Raw genomic sequence first — 15198 nt, forward strand, 5'->3', positions numbered from 1 at the left:
AAGGAAGTCATCAGGGACGGTGTGGCACAGAAGGAGTTGTGTTAGGAGGGCTCAGTCAGGTAGATTTAGCAGTGAGACACTGTATATACATGATTCATCTGGAGGCAGTGGGCTAGTCACATTAGCCACATCACTTGAACTTACCATTGACCTTCGGATGAGGGTCAGTCTACACTTGGCTTTATTCTCTGCAAACTCCAGGCTGCTGATGTCCTTTAGCCGAACTCTGTACTTATTCATCTGTTCACAAATGATCACTTCTACACACCTGTGGAGGGACAGCAAGAGACGAAGCCACTTCAGAAGGACTGGAAATAGTTAAAGCGACTCCATTTAACAACTTTTAGAGATGTACAGATATTAATCACTACATTTTATTGGCCATATGTGAGCGGATTGAAACGTGACTTTAATAAGGAGACCACCGCCGTCTCTCTGCCTACACAGCCTGTGGAAGATTTGTTTAAGTTGTTTCACGCTGCAGGACTGGATTTCTCTGTGAAGGACTTGGGTCCAAAAGATATGAATTTATACATGTTGTCGATAGCCTCAGGTCAGCTAACAGAGAGCAACAGTAGCTAACATCAGTTTAGAAATGTCTGCTAACGTAAACGAGCAGCTTCCAGCACAACACAAAGTTTCCCCTCCAATGCTCCAGTGTAAACAGTGTAAGTATGAGCTTCATATTCTCCATCAGGCCAGTGGTTCACAGCTGTTTTCAGTCAGCCCCCTCTAGAAACAGAAAACAAATTCATGCCCTAATCCCATTGTTAATCATCTATTATTGAGGAAATCTGCAGCAAAATGACAAATTAAACATTATTCGTCTAAAGTCACGCATTAAAGTTCTTTTGGAAGAAGCAGAAGTATATTTCCAACATCAAAACCTTGAAAAATGGCACCTATTCCTTCATCCTCATTAAAAACACCAGATTATATAAACACGTTGAAGTTTAGCAGGACACAAGATGTTGCCTGCTTCACTGTGAAGTCCATTGTCAGTGTTCTTGAGCTGCAGGCATGGATCGACTTCTTAACTACTTATATGTCACAAATCATTGAGATTAGATTGTCAATGATCACGGAGAACATTTGCAGCTCAGCAATGAATGTAAGAACAGCCTTCTGGTGTCAAACTGCACGTAAATCGTTCTGCACAGTGAAGCTCAAACATTCAACTGAAGGACGCAGAAGAAGACTTGAATAATTTCATCATAGAAGAAGTTACATCGACAACACCACGCAAACAGAAACAGAGACCTGACTCTGGTTTTGACTGATGTCTTTTGACGTTTTTTACATTTGTGTTTCCTCCCGTCTTTGTAAAATCTGTACTGTCTGAATCAATTTTGCTGAATTGGATCGAGATAGTCTCGAACAACGTTGTCTAAATTGTTCTCCACATGAAACAGATTAGTTTCAACTCAACTCCAACTTTTTGCTCCTGGTCACATGTGCCCCCCACTGAAACGCCTCTGAACAGAGGCCACAATACACTTTGTAAATCACCGACTTATGTAAGGGCACAGAATTTATTTAACAGATTGTTAGATACGGCATGTTTTCTTACGCTGTCGTCTTGCCAATGTCCTGGACACTCTGCAGTGGATCGATGGTGTCCGGGCAGCGCAGGATACAGGGAGCAAACACTATGGCCAAGGCATTCGCGGACATACGGTTCGTCTCCTCTTGCAAGGCGATCCTGAAAGCATGGAGTCAGCATTAGAAAAGTGTCTGAAGCGGTTCCATGTATTAATCTTACTCCAAGATTACCATAATTCTTTATTACCTGACAAGATGAAATATGAGGCGTTCCAGGGTGTTTAGGTGAGTTCTGCTCAGCTGGTCAATAACTGAGTACACCCCTCTGATCATTTCCTTTTTATCCTGCAAACCTGCGGAGGCATTTCCACAAGACAGGTCGTCACAGTCACAGTCATCAATTATGGAGGACTGGATCGCCAACGTGAAAGCACAATGTAGCTGGATACCTGAATCAAACACTTACCCATGGCACGTATAAACTCCTCGTACAGCTCAAACGTCATCAGAGGATTGGGCAGATCTCTCAGCCACTGCTTGAAAACACTCGCAATAACATGGATGTTGTAGTCGTCCAGATTCATGCTGTCAACATCTGTAAGGTGAACAGGAGAATAAAAACACTCAGTAAACACACAGTCAGCGAGCATCTTTCACCTGGTAGCTCATATGTAAATCAAAAGTCACCTGTGTCGAGTCCCTGCTTGAGTTCCTTGATTTTGTTGGTGGAGCCAGACTTCCTGTATATTCCTTCAGTGTAGAGGCCGTGCATCTCGATGTAGTTGATCAGCTTCTCCACCACCAGAGGCACTGTCCTCTCGTCGTTAGTCAGACGAGACACTTCCACTCCGAACTGTCTGGAGGAAAGCTCTGGATCGAACTGTCCAACGACACAAACATAATGTACTCTGTTTCTTGATGTCTGCCTTCTTTTGTATTACGTCTTTTAATGTCAATCTATGCTTCTGTAAAGCACGAGTTGAGTTTGAGTTGGTTTGTGCCTGAACTGTGCGACACAAATAAACGTCCCTGTCTTTGCTGAAGCTATCTTTGGCTTTAGCTACTAGCTGCTGTTAGCTAGTGAGCGGTTAGCTTAGTTAGTCATGCAGCTACAGGCCCTAAACTGACTCTAATGACTGGAAAACTCTGGTGTCGGTGTTAGCAAACATGGACAACAGAACCAATATTAGGGAAAAAAGAAAAAATTTAATTCAGAAGGTGTACTGTTGTATTGTTTTGTTTAACAAAGAAAATATATTTAGTTCGAGTATTTTGGTGAGGCTGCTGTAAGCTAACTTCCTGTCTGGTCTGCAGTGAGCAGCCCCTCCTCCTCTCTACGTCACCACAGTTGCACAACTCCTCTTGCTTTTTAAGGCAGCTCTCTTTTCCTCTGCATTTCCTTCAAGCGTTTTTCATGGCCTGTTCGGTGGTATCAACTGTCACCAGGAGGGCTGGAACTGGTAGCTTTCATTGTTCTGCTGTTGCAGGTAAACAGGAGGATCCTGTCCTCTGTCTGTTCCCTGAGCAGACCTGTGCAATGTCCTGATTGGACAGAGTGGGCAGGGATACCAGAAAATTTCTCTTTACTGCTAATGAGCAGGAGTTACTGTTGGAATATAGAGCCATAGAAGAGCAACTGAAACTATGAGGGGCTACAGACTAACTGCTGGTCAGCATGGTGACTTCAATATACATCACTGCAACACACTGACATCTCTCTCATTAAATCAACACTCTTGTTTCTTCACAGAACTTTAAACAAAAACTCTGACCATGACTTAAACACATCACCATCTTATGTTGTGTGAAGAGTAAACACTCACACAGAGACGCACGTAAACAGCAAGAAATACCAAGACTAATATTCTTGCAAGAATTGGTGACGTTTCTCTCACCAGTCTTGTCTTTGAAGAGCGACCTGACACTCTTGGTGTATGAGGTGGCAGAACAAAACTGGCTACTGTAAAACAGTTGCACAATCAGTGTCATGGGACGTTATTGTGTGGCCGACTCACCTTCTTGCTGCATTTGGTGGTCGTCTTCTGACAGCACTTTCTGTGGCAGGCGTACCGGCACACTGGATAAACACAGCCAGAGAAACCAAACAGGTCATTTCCATTATCCACAGAGAGACAGTGCCTCCTCATTATTCAGCAAAAACTTCAGGACGAGACAAAAAACTGTTATAGTTTCAGAGACAAAAGCAGCATTGGCTGGCACGAAGAAAACATCCTGTGTGAATAAAGGACAAACTGTTTGGAGAGTCTCTGGAGAGACGGAGCTGCAGAACCCATGAGTCCAGTTGAAAACAATCTGATTAAGGCTGAGGGAGGGTGGGGCCCGCTGAGCACCAGACAGCTCAGCCACAGACGTGTGTGTGTGTATGTGTGTGTGTGTGTGTGTGTGTGTGTGTATGTGAGGGTCAGGTGAGGTACATAAGTTAAGTGAACCACACAACACATACAGTATATTTTTGGGTTGTAACCGGTAATTATTTCATTAGCGAGCTGATTTATTGATTGTTTTATCATGGAACTGATCATTTGGTCAATAAACAGTGAAAAACCCCATCAGGAGCCGAAAGTTTAACTGTCAGAACTCTTGTTTTTTTTTAAATCAAAACTAAAAGATATTCAATTTACAATGAGAATCTGCAAACCTTCACAACTAAGACAGTAAAACCAACAAATATTGAGAATTTCTTTCTTTCTTAATGAATAACTAAACCAAATAACTTCAACTCATAAGTTAAATTTTCATTGACTGAACATGTTTCAAAACATTTTAATAGCTAATAAATATAAAAAAAGTCAAATTTCAGACTTTCATTTGGAGGAAATAAGAAATATGACAGTGAACATATTCCATTCTGAATTCATAAAAACGTTAATAATCAAAGTTTCATGTTGATAAACTACACAAGTTGGTTGTGACTGTTGTGATTCTGAGAGAAAGTTGTGTAGTTTCGTACAAAATATATTCTTCTTCACAATATATTTTTGATTCTGGTTTATTGTTTGTCGACATGTCTCTGTTAAAGTTTGGTGTCCTGTGTTCATCAGGGACACAGACTGCAAATGAGTCCTGCAGGCACCGCACCAGCTGCACTTTAATTAGAAGTAACAATGTCCAAAGTACTGTAAGTTTCATTAATCAGTATTCAAAGCTACTACAGGGAAATCTCATGTCTTGCTGTTGCTGGCAGCCTCTTTGGACAGAGGTGGTGACATGAAGTGAAACTTGTATGTCAGCTACGATGTCCACTCACATTTGCACACACAGGCTCGGTCCATCATCCAGATGAGCGAGGAGCAGAATTCACAGTACGTGGGGATGCTGTACTGGGTCGACTTGAAGATGTGTCCGTTATGCTCCTCCACCTGCAGAGAGCAGCAGAGCAATGGTTCATATCAAGTTCACCTGCATGTTCAGCTCACATTTATATGTTTTACAGCCTCTGGCGTTTTAGATCTTTTTTCTCCAAAGAGCAAACGGAGGTGAGGAGAGCCGGCTGTTAATAACGATGAGGACGAAGACAGACTCACGATGTCGGTGTCCTTTTTCCTCCGTTTCTTGCGCTCAGGTTTCGGAACCTGCTGTAGTGAAAAAGACACAAACAGAACAACAGATAAGTTTTAGTATTCATCAGCTATGGCATTGCGTATTGTAAGAACCTTAAATCAGCTGAACAGAACAGGAGGCGATACGCATCTTTACCTTGCTGAGTGTGCTGTCCAGAGGTTTGTACTCAGTCATGAACTCATCCAGGAAGACTTTGAAGGTGTTGACCCACACGGTGACGGGAGACTCTCTCCAGTCCCTCTGCTCCTGCCGCATGGTCTTCTCCAAGATGTGCTCAAAGAGAGCATACAGGTCTTTGTAGCGGATACTCTTACCGTCGTCCATCTGAAGAGAAGACAGAAGGATCAGAGGAGGGACACGATATTCAAGTCTCTACTTTAATAATAATGCTCCAGTGTAAAACATCTACTCTTCTTATACATTTCTTTGAGCACTGATGTAACAGGTGATGTTTTCAGATGTTTTTAGATATTAAAGGGCAACTCTGTTTTTTTTTCAACCTGGACCTTATGTTCCCACTGTTTTTGTGTTTAGCTGAGTCATGAGGATGTTTTTTAAACCGGTCCAGTACTGTGTGAGACCGCTGCAGCTGACAGCTGTGAACAGACTGCACTCTGCCAACATACGTCCTCAATAAGTACTTCTTCCAGACTCAACAGAACCAGATTAGAACTCACTGAAACTGTCTTCTTCATCTGTCCACTGATCAAATACCAACTCTTAATGTCTACTTACCGCGAGCGCTGTGGAGTACGAGTTGAAGATGTTCAGACGGAACTCCTTCAAAGCCTTTTTAAACACGACGTCCACCATGGTGTCCTTCTTACTGTCCTCTGTGTCCAAGTCGCTGATCTGAAATATGACACCACGATCATCTTAATATCAATATGGGCTCACTGAGAACCCAACCCTCAATTTCAACATGGCTTCTTCTGTGTGTTTGTCTTCACCTTCTTCATGAGGAAGTCGTTCATGCTCCTGTAGTCGTTGGTGCAGGTGAGGATCTGCAGCGCGTCGTTCTGCCACTGAGCAGGTTCCAGAGCCACGCTGGTGATCTTAACACTGCGTCTTCGCTTCACCTTAGGAGACGGCTCCTTGTTCTCCTTCAGGTCTCTGAGGCTACGATCCAACATCAGATCAGGACTGCAGGGCGGCGACATGTTCTCCTGCCCTGTTGGGAAGGAAGAGAGTGCCAGGCAGCGATACTTCAGTGGGAATTTTCAATTATATGAAAGATTTTGAGATAGAATTATTTTGTATTAATGTAAAGCACCCTCTCCCAGTAAAGGCCCAGTGTCTCCATAGTCTCCATCCAGGGAGTCTGACCCACAGATCATCTTGTCTCGGGATGTCTTTTTGTCTCCGTACTTGTTCTTGCCCCAGAAACGCATCTTACGAACCCTTTTCAAACAAACAAATGACCAATGAAAAATGTGATCAAAGTCTAAACACTTTTCTCTCAGAAGTGACGAAACCATCCTTGATTTCTAGTCAAGTGATAGAGAAAATATGTCAAACAAACCTTCCATCCTGCGAGTTCTTACGCATCGAGTCCACTTTGCCCAAATCTCCTGACGACATGGCTTTGTGAATCTTCTTTGGCTCATCAGGACTCACAGGCTGAAATTACATCAAATTGGATTACATGTGAAAGACAAAACCACAGGAAGCCCTCTTTTTATGCATTTCCATCAGATGGCCAGCAGGTGGCAGCATCACACCACTGGAGCTGAACCAGAGACGGAGGCCATCCACCAGAGAACACTACACTGTTTATGGAAACACTTATAACACTCGTGACATAATATAACATTCATTTAAAGAAGGAAGGAAACAGTTCTCTGAGGAACATAGTTGTTAACAGCCGACAGGAGTTTGTGAAGTGATGAGAAACAGTCCAGAGTGATGTTCTCTGCCTTTTTCAAAAGTGTCCCAAGTTTTGACTCGTGAGCAGAAACTACGTGCTGACAGAGGAAAAGTGACAAGTGACATGCAAATACTGTTAATCGACCAGGAAGAAAACAAGTCTCTGTTACAGCTGTGTGAGAGGGAGAGAGAGAGAGAGATACAGCTGTGTGAGAGAGAGAGAGAGAGAGAGAGAGAGAGGGAGAGAGAGAGAGAGAGAGAAAGAAAGAAAGAAGTAGTTCTGTTAGAAAAGCTTCTACGTTAAATGTTTGAAAGGAAAACACATTTCAAAAGTTACAGTAACATTGACTGACTGATGTCTGTCAGAGGAGTTAAACCATCATTGACCTGATTTCTGGTTGTTTGACAGCCTTGAAATCCTTCATGTAAATATCTGGATCATACACAGAATCACTGTGTTAATGTTTTATTGCATCTTAGCAGGTATTTCTGAATGTCATTCAAACACCTGCCTTGAAACACTTTTGAAATGTCTTCCACTTTCTAACAGACAGTTATTGCACATTTTCAGTGACCAGAGGTTTGTTGAAGCTCAGTTTGAGTCAGAGTTGTGATGCAGATCTGTGCTCTTCTCTGCTGAGCGGGTTAGAAAGAGAAGCCAGCTTTAAGAGCGTAGAGAGAGCTGCTGCTGCCGTGGAGGCGCCTGTTACCATGTCTGAGTCACTGAGACAGGACTCTCCTAAGCTGGCCTCCGCGGAGCTCTGTTTGGAGAGGGGCAGGGTGTAATGACGGGGGCTGAGGGGGCTGAGCGGGCTGTCGCCGTCATAGTCATCCTCGTCTGAATCGCCCCCCACTGAGAGGACGGGGGCGCGGGTCAGGAAGTCGGAGCGGGTCCGGGCCATTCTAGCTTTCTTTTTTTGGCCCGCTCTGCCGACCTGGAGTTCACCAGAAGTGATGACAGCATGTTTGAAAGGTGACTGAGAGAACTTGTGTGAATGTTGTTCATCACGAGAGTGAGATGTGTTGTTTTCAGAGTAAGATCTGAAATCCTGCCAAGATTCATTAACACATTCACCATACAAAACACACCCATGCCACCCATAGCTAACGTTACATTATATTCAAACTTAGGCTGTCACATGACTTTAACATCACAGCCACTAAGCTTCTTACTAAACTACACTATACAGACTTTACTATAAATTGATCGATACACAAGTTGAAAAGTTTGAAGTAAAGTCTGGACTGGTGAGTTCACTGCCATATAAGTTTGTCTTATTCACATGCGAGGTGTTCATGTTAACCACAGATCTTATTTCATGTATCCAAACAAAAGCCGACTGACTTCAAGACCAGAGAACCGCAGATGCAAAGATGTCATTTCCAAGTTTTAAAACTCATCCTGCAGCAGTCGATTTCATAAAAAGTAAAAGTGATTGATTTCGTACCTCTCGCACTTTTGTTGCTTTAGCGGGCTTGGAGGCCGGTGTGGCTGCCTCTCTGGGAACAGCTGCAGGAGTTTCTTTAGGGACAACGTCTCCGTCGAACCTGAGGGATAAAAACACGGAAAGAGAAATATAAAACATTATATCAATGTGAAGTAATGAAACAAAATATATAATTTATTATGTAGCAACCCAGATGATGTCAATGATGATGTCACATGTACACTTTTACACTTTGTGTGGTTTAATGCCTTTTAAAATAGGCGGATAATGCAGTTAAAGACAATCCTGATGAAAAGTGGTGCAGTGTCCTTTTTACTTCAACTTATTTATTTCAGTGTCTCTGTTCCACATGTCACTGTGCAGAACAACAGCAGGTGATGATGATGATGATACTCACTTTGCAAATGTGACTTTGTCCTTGGGAGAGAAGAAGATGTTGCCGGGCTTGTCCGTTATGCTAACTGTGGTGACCTGGTTACTCGCTGGCTTCTTGGCAGCTGTTCTGACTCTGGTTCCTCCGTCTTTGGACTCCAGCGTCAGTTTGGGAGCCCAACCCTCTGCGACAACCCTGCGTCTCTCCCTGGGAGCGGTGGCAGGTGGAGGAGGCAGCTGGGGCTGAGGGGCTCGGCCAGGAGGAGAGTGCACTGGCGGGGGATCGGAGTCGGATTTGGTTCTGGCGTGAGGAACCAGCCCCGCTGGTCTCTCGATGAGCAGGGAGCTGGGTCTCAGGGGCTTCCCGGAGGTTGCAGTTGCACCAACATCTTGTCCGCCCTGTCGAATCTGCTGTATCCTCTGCAGAGCTTCTCCCCTTTGTTTCTCGAACATTTCTCTCTCGTACTGAGCGAAGAACAGACGCTGGCGCTCCAGAACCTCCTTCTGCTGTCTGATCTGCTCCATCATCTCCTTTTCATTCTGCTGCTGCTGATTACGCTGCCTCTCCTCTTTCTCCTCGTTCAGTCGCACCAGCTTCTCTATGATGGCCGGGTCAGCCTGAGGGACAGAGGTAGAGACGGGGACCGGACCCTGAGGTGCAGGAGCTGGTTCTGGCTTCAGTGGCGATGGTGTCAACTCCCCTGTCTGTGCTGCAGAATCTCGAACCTCCACAGGGGGACGGACGATGTCGCTCAGCTCTTCACTTAGTGGTGTTTCCTTCTGCATGCTGATGACCACCACCACAGGACGACGCGTTGACTCTCGCCTCTCTTTGATGGTCTTGGTAACAACGGTGGTCGTAGAGACGGCTGCCTCTGCACTTTGTTGAGGCTCTTCTGAAGGACGACCGGAGATGGCTGTGCTGCCCTCGCTAGCAGGGACGTAAAAAGTCGGGAGGTAGTTCTCGATTTTGGGCGGATGTGTGGGAGCAGAGGAGGCTGCCAGGTCCGTTTTGGTCTGGCTGCATGGTTGAGCGACAGCATCAGAAACTCCTGTCCTGTGTGGGTCAACTGGCTGTGGGCTTGTTGAAACAACCTCCACATCAGGCTCTACTGGAGGAGGAGGGGAGCAGGTGTCCTCACTGTCCATCACCTCCTCCACAGCCTTGGGTGCCTCCTCGTCCATGGTGAGAAGCTCAAAGCTGCCCTTGGAGCTCTGGCTGTCGGGCGTGCCCTGAGGTGAACGGAGAGGTGGGGTTGTCGGGGGCACCAGCTCGACAGACCAGCGCCGCTCCTCAGAGGGGGACGAGGCTCCACCGGTGGTTGCACGAACTTTGAGGAGCTCCAGGCTGAACTTGGCCTGCTCCAGCTCTCTCATCCGCCGGCTCTCTCTCTTGGCCCGAGTGGTTTTCTGGCTGGGCTCGTCTAAAGTTCTCGACCTCTCTCGTACCACCACAGTGGATGTTGGGATTGAGGTCGCAGGTTCACTGTGGGCTTTAGAGGGGCTCTCTGTTGTCCCAGTATGTTCTCTTCCTTCTTCTTCCTCCTTCACTGCTCCGTCATGGCTGCTGAGGATTTGGAGGCTCCTTTCCCGTTGCTCGCAGGACCGATCCTCCCACGTGCTGAGGTCCAACCCCATGATCGTCTCAGGTGACTCCTCCTCTTCCTCCGGTGACACATTCACCTGTCCGTTCTGCACCTGAAGCAGCTTCTCCTGCTGCTCCTTCCTCTCCCTCAGTCTCTCTTCTCTAAGGGTTTTGAAGCTGTGAAATCATGAAGACATGGTCGCAACTTTAGCGAACATCAAATTACTTCCTCCTCCTATTATCAGGATATGTTTTAAAAAGCTGAAGTTATTCAGAAGAAGTTACTACAACCTCCAGTATTCACCTAACTCAGAGTCTGATCTAATTCTTTCTCTCAGCAGCTCAGCTGATTACAGAGCAGCTTTGGGTTGGATTGCTTGCGTAATGGCATGCTGATCTACAAACACGCCGAACAAAGAGCAAACACACTGCACGACCTGTGTGCAAAGATTAATCTGGTTTTTTTTACCAGCTTGAGCAAAAATAATGCAGTCAGTTATAATTAGAAGTTATTTTCAGAGCCTTTGGAAAAATGCTAAAATGTTTGCTTTATCTTTACCAAACAAGCAATAACAAACAGAAGTGCTTCTACAGTTCAGGATGAAGCTGTCTCACCTCTGCCTGGTGAGGAAGCCTCTGCTTATTCTCTGTAGTTGTTTCACGGCAGCATACAAACGCAAGTAGGCTTCTCGGGCTTGATGACAGCGCCAGGCCGTCTGGATAACCAGAGCTGCTGTGCAGCGCCGGTACAGCCACATCCTCCATGCCCTTTGCAGCACCAGAGCAGCTTCCCTCCACAGCCTGAACTTCTGACGCTCCCTGTAACCTCGCCAGTGAGCCTGCAGACACACAGCTGCCCCCTCCTGGACCGAAGGGTCATAATCCTCCTCCTCCTCTACAGGTCGATACAAACGCCACCATTTCTGTGAGATGAGCATAATAATATGTTATTTTCTTTCCTTTATGCCACAACCTCTTTTTAATATTCACTGAGTACAACAACTAAATCAGAAGTATGAGCATCCTTGCTCAAAGAGTCATGTCAAGAGGGGCAGAGTTCTGGAGACATCTGCCTTCTCTTGAATATAATGTAACTAGATCTCTCGTGAAGCTTTTTCAGAATCATGACCCAGTCGGACAAGATGATCCACAGACCTTGTTGAGAGCAGTTTCATGTAGGAACAATTTTCTTTCTTCTTCCAAACGCATCACCACACAGTAGGAATGTGCATCAACTTATGGCCGAGAGGTCCGCAAACCAGGCTAACTACAACAGCTCAGCTGAGAGGGACACCATTTATGTTTACATTGCACTGTGAAGCTTCTCGCCTATGAGAAGATGCACGCTTTCTTCTGTACCGTGACACAGACTGTTCACTGGTGCAGTTCAATACAATGAAAACAGTCCCTACATGAAACTGCTCACAACAAAGTTTGAGTTTCATTATACTGGAGGCATATTATCTATGGCCGATATCTCCAAAACTTGGCTTTGCCACACAAAACATCTGGATCTAGGTTAATAGCACTGCAGGTAAAAGTAAAACATGTACTTTTGATTTTGGGGAGAAGTTTCCCTTTAAGATAAAATAAAACTTTCCAAATATCAGCAGGTCAGGTACTTTTTGATCCTTTCATTTCATAAGTGCATGAAATTGATGTAATACTATTATTGCTAAACCCATTCAGATACTGATTTTACAGTAAATGTAAGCTAAGTCATAAATAATATGATGACTGATGAAATATATTTAGTAATAGTAATATATGTTAAATCACACAAACTTGCATTTAAACAAAAAAGTTAATTTGTTTAGTAACGTCCATGAACAATATTACTGAATTAACATTCTGCTGTAAAAACAAACCTCAGGAGCAACTTCCAACACAAAAACTGTCAGCAGTGATTTCCATAAAACACAAGGAGAGGAAGTAAAATGAGGAGCTGGCGTTATGAGCCGTGATGATGAAGGACTCTGGACTGTACCTGGATGCAGACCGATGCTTCTCTCATCCTGACAAACTGCTTCCTCTCCAGCTGAGCTCTGAAGCGCCGCTGCAGTGTGATGATGCGTCTCAGGACTTCAGTGTGGAGTAAGGCCTGCAGCCGCTGACGCTCAGCCTCCCGCAGGAACACCTGAGGGGAGTGACCACGATGAAGTCAGCACGGGGTGACACACACACACTTAATGAAGAACGGCCACACACACACACACACACACACACACATACTCTGAAACCACTGGCCGGATACATGGTCACAGGTATGTCAGGTATGATCCTCTAATTATATAGACAGCATCCCAGAGGCATGGAGCGCTCCATCATGCCTCATTCACTGGAAGCACCAAATATGGGGCAGTGGCTTCATTACATCCTTGTGTTCAGAGGGAGGATGCTGTCAGGTAATATGAGGTTATCATACCCAACACCATCTTTTCCCCACGTCTCTGACTCTATTTATAGACGTGCAGTTCTGCAGTTTAATAAACTAAGCTGACTTTGAGTAATTTAAAGCCCCCACACTGTTTTGAGTAAATACATTCTGGGTCTTGGACTGACAAACAGATGATACAATGAGAACACATAATAACATCCAGGATAATGAGCCTCAGTAGGTTCTTCTCCCAAAACATGATGAAAAACACCAAACTACTGTTTTGCCCTGACTTTTCATTTCACATCTGGATTGTACGCCGTGACGTCATTTCATCTTCAGGGGAAAAGTCAACGAGTTTTAATCTCATTGAAATCTCACTAGTTTCTAGCATTACTTACCTTGGGGTGTGCATCATCTTTAAGTTAAGAACTTGTTTTTACAAACACAGAAATGTATGATTATCGTTTTTCTTATCTCTTAGGTATCGGCGACATCTTGCATCCCTGCAAAGAGGAAGGATGCCTACCATTGTCTTTCCCACTTGGTACCCATCTGGCTCCAGGTCCAGCTGGTCCAGGCACTGCTGGATGCCCTCTCTGGTGGCACTGGTGCCCTCTGGGAGCAGCACACAGAAGTGATGCACAAAATCCTACAAAGAGAACGAAGACAGGTGGGAGTGAGAAAGATTCATCTGTTCTGGACTTTATGTGTGTGTCATGAGTAACAGATTTCTGTCCAGTAATTGAAACTAAATGTTTGTTTCTGCTGTCAGTTTTTCTAACACCGATTCCAACACAGGATTAATCAGTCGGGACGTAAACTCTGCAGCCTCGAATCTGCCTGCTGTAGCATCTCTGGAGCAGAAACAGGCTGCCAGGGCACATGTGGTTTCAGGTATAAGTCCATGCTGTCCATATTTGCAGGGGTGCAGACATCATGGCATAAATATGCTGAACTCCCACTCTTCAAACTGAGGCCCATTGTCTGATTTCAATACACTCTGCACCCTGGGCTGTAGGGGGTGGATGGGGAAACAGATGCCGTGTTTATACAATTACAAGCATGGGGAGTGTTTCAGAGAGCCGAGGACAATGGAGAGGCTCTGTTCTGAAGAGTCGGACAGAAACAGCAGAGTCCTCCAGAGTGATACCATGCCCAAGAAATTTCTCATTAGTGCTGACCGCAGCACTAAATATGTTTGGAGGAATTTCGGGTAAATGACGACGTCTGATGGTGAGGTCATCATAATAGTCACCGTCTAATGAGTTTGTACTTTTACACTAAACCATCAAACCATCAAAAACTAAATGTATAGTGTCGTTTTTGATCATAACTGTTAGTCTTAGTTTTAGCAGCCAATATCTCAGAACCACAGCAGGTAAAGCCTGAACTGACTGCAGGCTGCAGCAGACACACAGTGGTTTCATGAGAAAATAAGTTGTGATTTGGTAAAGCGACGTGCACAGTGACGCAATCTTTGGCTCCAACCTCCACATGACACGATTGGCACCAACGAACATTCAAAACCACAAAATGGAAACTGAAATACGACCAAACTGGAGTGGGAGGGAGCCACTCCCAAACGTTTCTGTCCAAAGACTCACTTTCAATCAGCATTAAACAGGATCTGCTTTATTAGTCACACAACAGTTCCCTCAGGGTGACATCACTCTATGAGAGCCATTGTGGTTAAGATGGCTGCCACCTCACGACCTTCATAATCCCCTTCTGACACAACTCAATGTCAACTGTCGCTCAAACAGCATCAGCAATCATTGGCATTAATGGTGCATCAGTGATCTGCACACGTCAGTCATCAATACGCCACCTGTGCAGGCTGGCACTGATCTCTGATAAACAAGTGCTTGAGCAAATTTCTTCTGCTCGTCTGCCTTTGTTTAATGACATTAATGACAGTCCCTCTGGACTGAGATGTTTAAAGAGTATCTTCAGGGTGTAAACGTGTGTGTTTGTACCTTGAAGCTGTACTTGATGTTGTAGCCCGACTGCCGGATGCGCACAGTCTCCAGCATACCTGTGTAACGCAGCTGCCTCAGCACCAGGTTATCATTAAACCTTAAGGGCAGCTGAGGAAGAGAACGAAGAGAAGAGAGGGGAGAAGAGAGGAGAAGAGAGGGGAGAGAGGAGAGGGGAGAGAAGAGAAGAGAGGGGAGAGTGACAGAAGAAGGAGAAGCGACAGGCGGCGGAAGTTACAGAGAGAGGAGGAGGAAATGATAAACAGATTTAGAAATGTTCAAACTTCAAGGGAAATGAAAAAATGCTTTGAAAACTAAACCAAAACAGTCGAAGTGTCCGCGACCTGGAGTCACACTGTACCTTCTCAGCATTGGAACGGATGCACTTGACAAAATAGGGCTCAGACTGACCCAGAGTCTCCATTAGCTTATTGAGGGAGGCCTGCA

General features: G+C 45.0%; 1 protein-coding gene across 14 annotated transcripts in view; it reads right to left on the reverse strand.

Moving 5' to 3' along the window:
• myo9aa (myosin IXAa) overlaps window positions 1-15198 on the reverse strand; it is a 110471-nt gene that overhangs the window by 4284 nt on the left and 90989 nt on the right. For 9 of the 14 annotated variants that reach the window (XM_030413693.1, XM_030413697.1, XM_030413690.1 and 6 more), the window contains 21 exons: window positions 15113-15193; window positions 14752-14862; window positions 13302-13424; window positions 12383-12532; window positions 11011-11318; window positions 8836-10572; window positions 8439-8538; window positions 7701-7925; window positions 6647-6744; window positions 6398-6525; window positions 6075-6295; window positions 5860-5976; window positions 5260-5448; window positions 5088-5138; window positions 4811-4922; window positions 3558-3619; window positions 2230-2422; window positions 2009-2137; window positions 1790-1895; window positions 1571-1702; window positions 145-268 (listed from right to left, as the gene is read on the reverse strand). In XM_030413693.1, coding sequence (XP_030269553.1) covers window positions 145-268; window positions 1571-1702; window positions 1790-1895; window positions 2009-2137; window positions 2230-2422; window positions 3558-3619; window positions 4811-4922; window positions 5088-5138; window positions 5260-5448; window positions 5860-5976; window positions 6075-6295; window positions 6398-6525; window positions 6647-6744; window positions 7701-7925; window positions 8439-8538; window positions 8836-10572; window positions 11011-11318; window positions 12383-12532; window positions 13302-13424; window positions 14752-14862; window positions 15113-15193 — 4497 coding nt within the window. The remainder of the gene's footprint in view (window positions 1-144; window positions 269-1570; window positions 1703-1789; window positions 1896-2008; window positions 2138-2229; window positions 2423-3557; window positions 3620-4810; window positions 4923-5087; window positions 5139-5259; window positions 5449-5859; window positions 5977-6074; window positions 6296-6397; window positions 6526-6646; window positions 6745-7700; window positions 7926-8438; window positions 8539-8835; window positions 10573-11010; window positions 11319-12382; window positions 12533-13301; window positions 13425-14751; window positions 14863-15112; window positions 15194-15198) is intronic. The other 5 variants (XM_030413699.1, XM_030413695.1, XM_030413688.1 and 2 more) reach the window with 2 other exon arrangements.

This window comes from Sparus aurata, chromosome 4 (assembly GCF_900880675.1).
Source record: "Sparus aurata chromosome 4, fSpaAur1.1, whole genome shotgun sequence".
NCBI classification, from domain to species: Eukaryota; Metazoa; Chordata; class Actinopteri; order Spariformes; family Sparidae; genus Sparus; species Sparus aurata.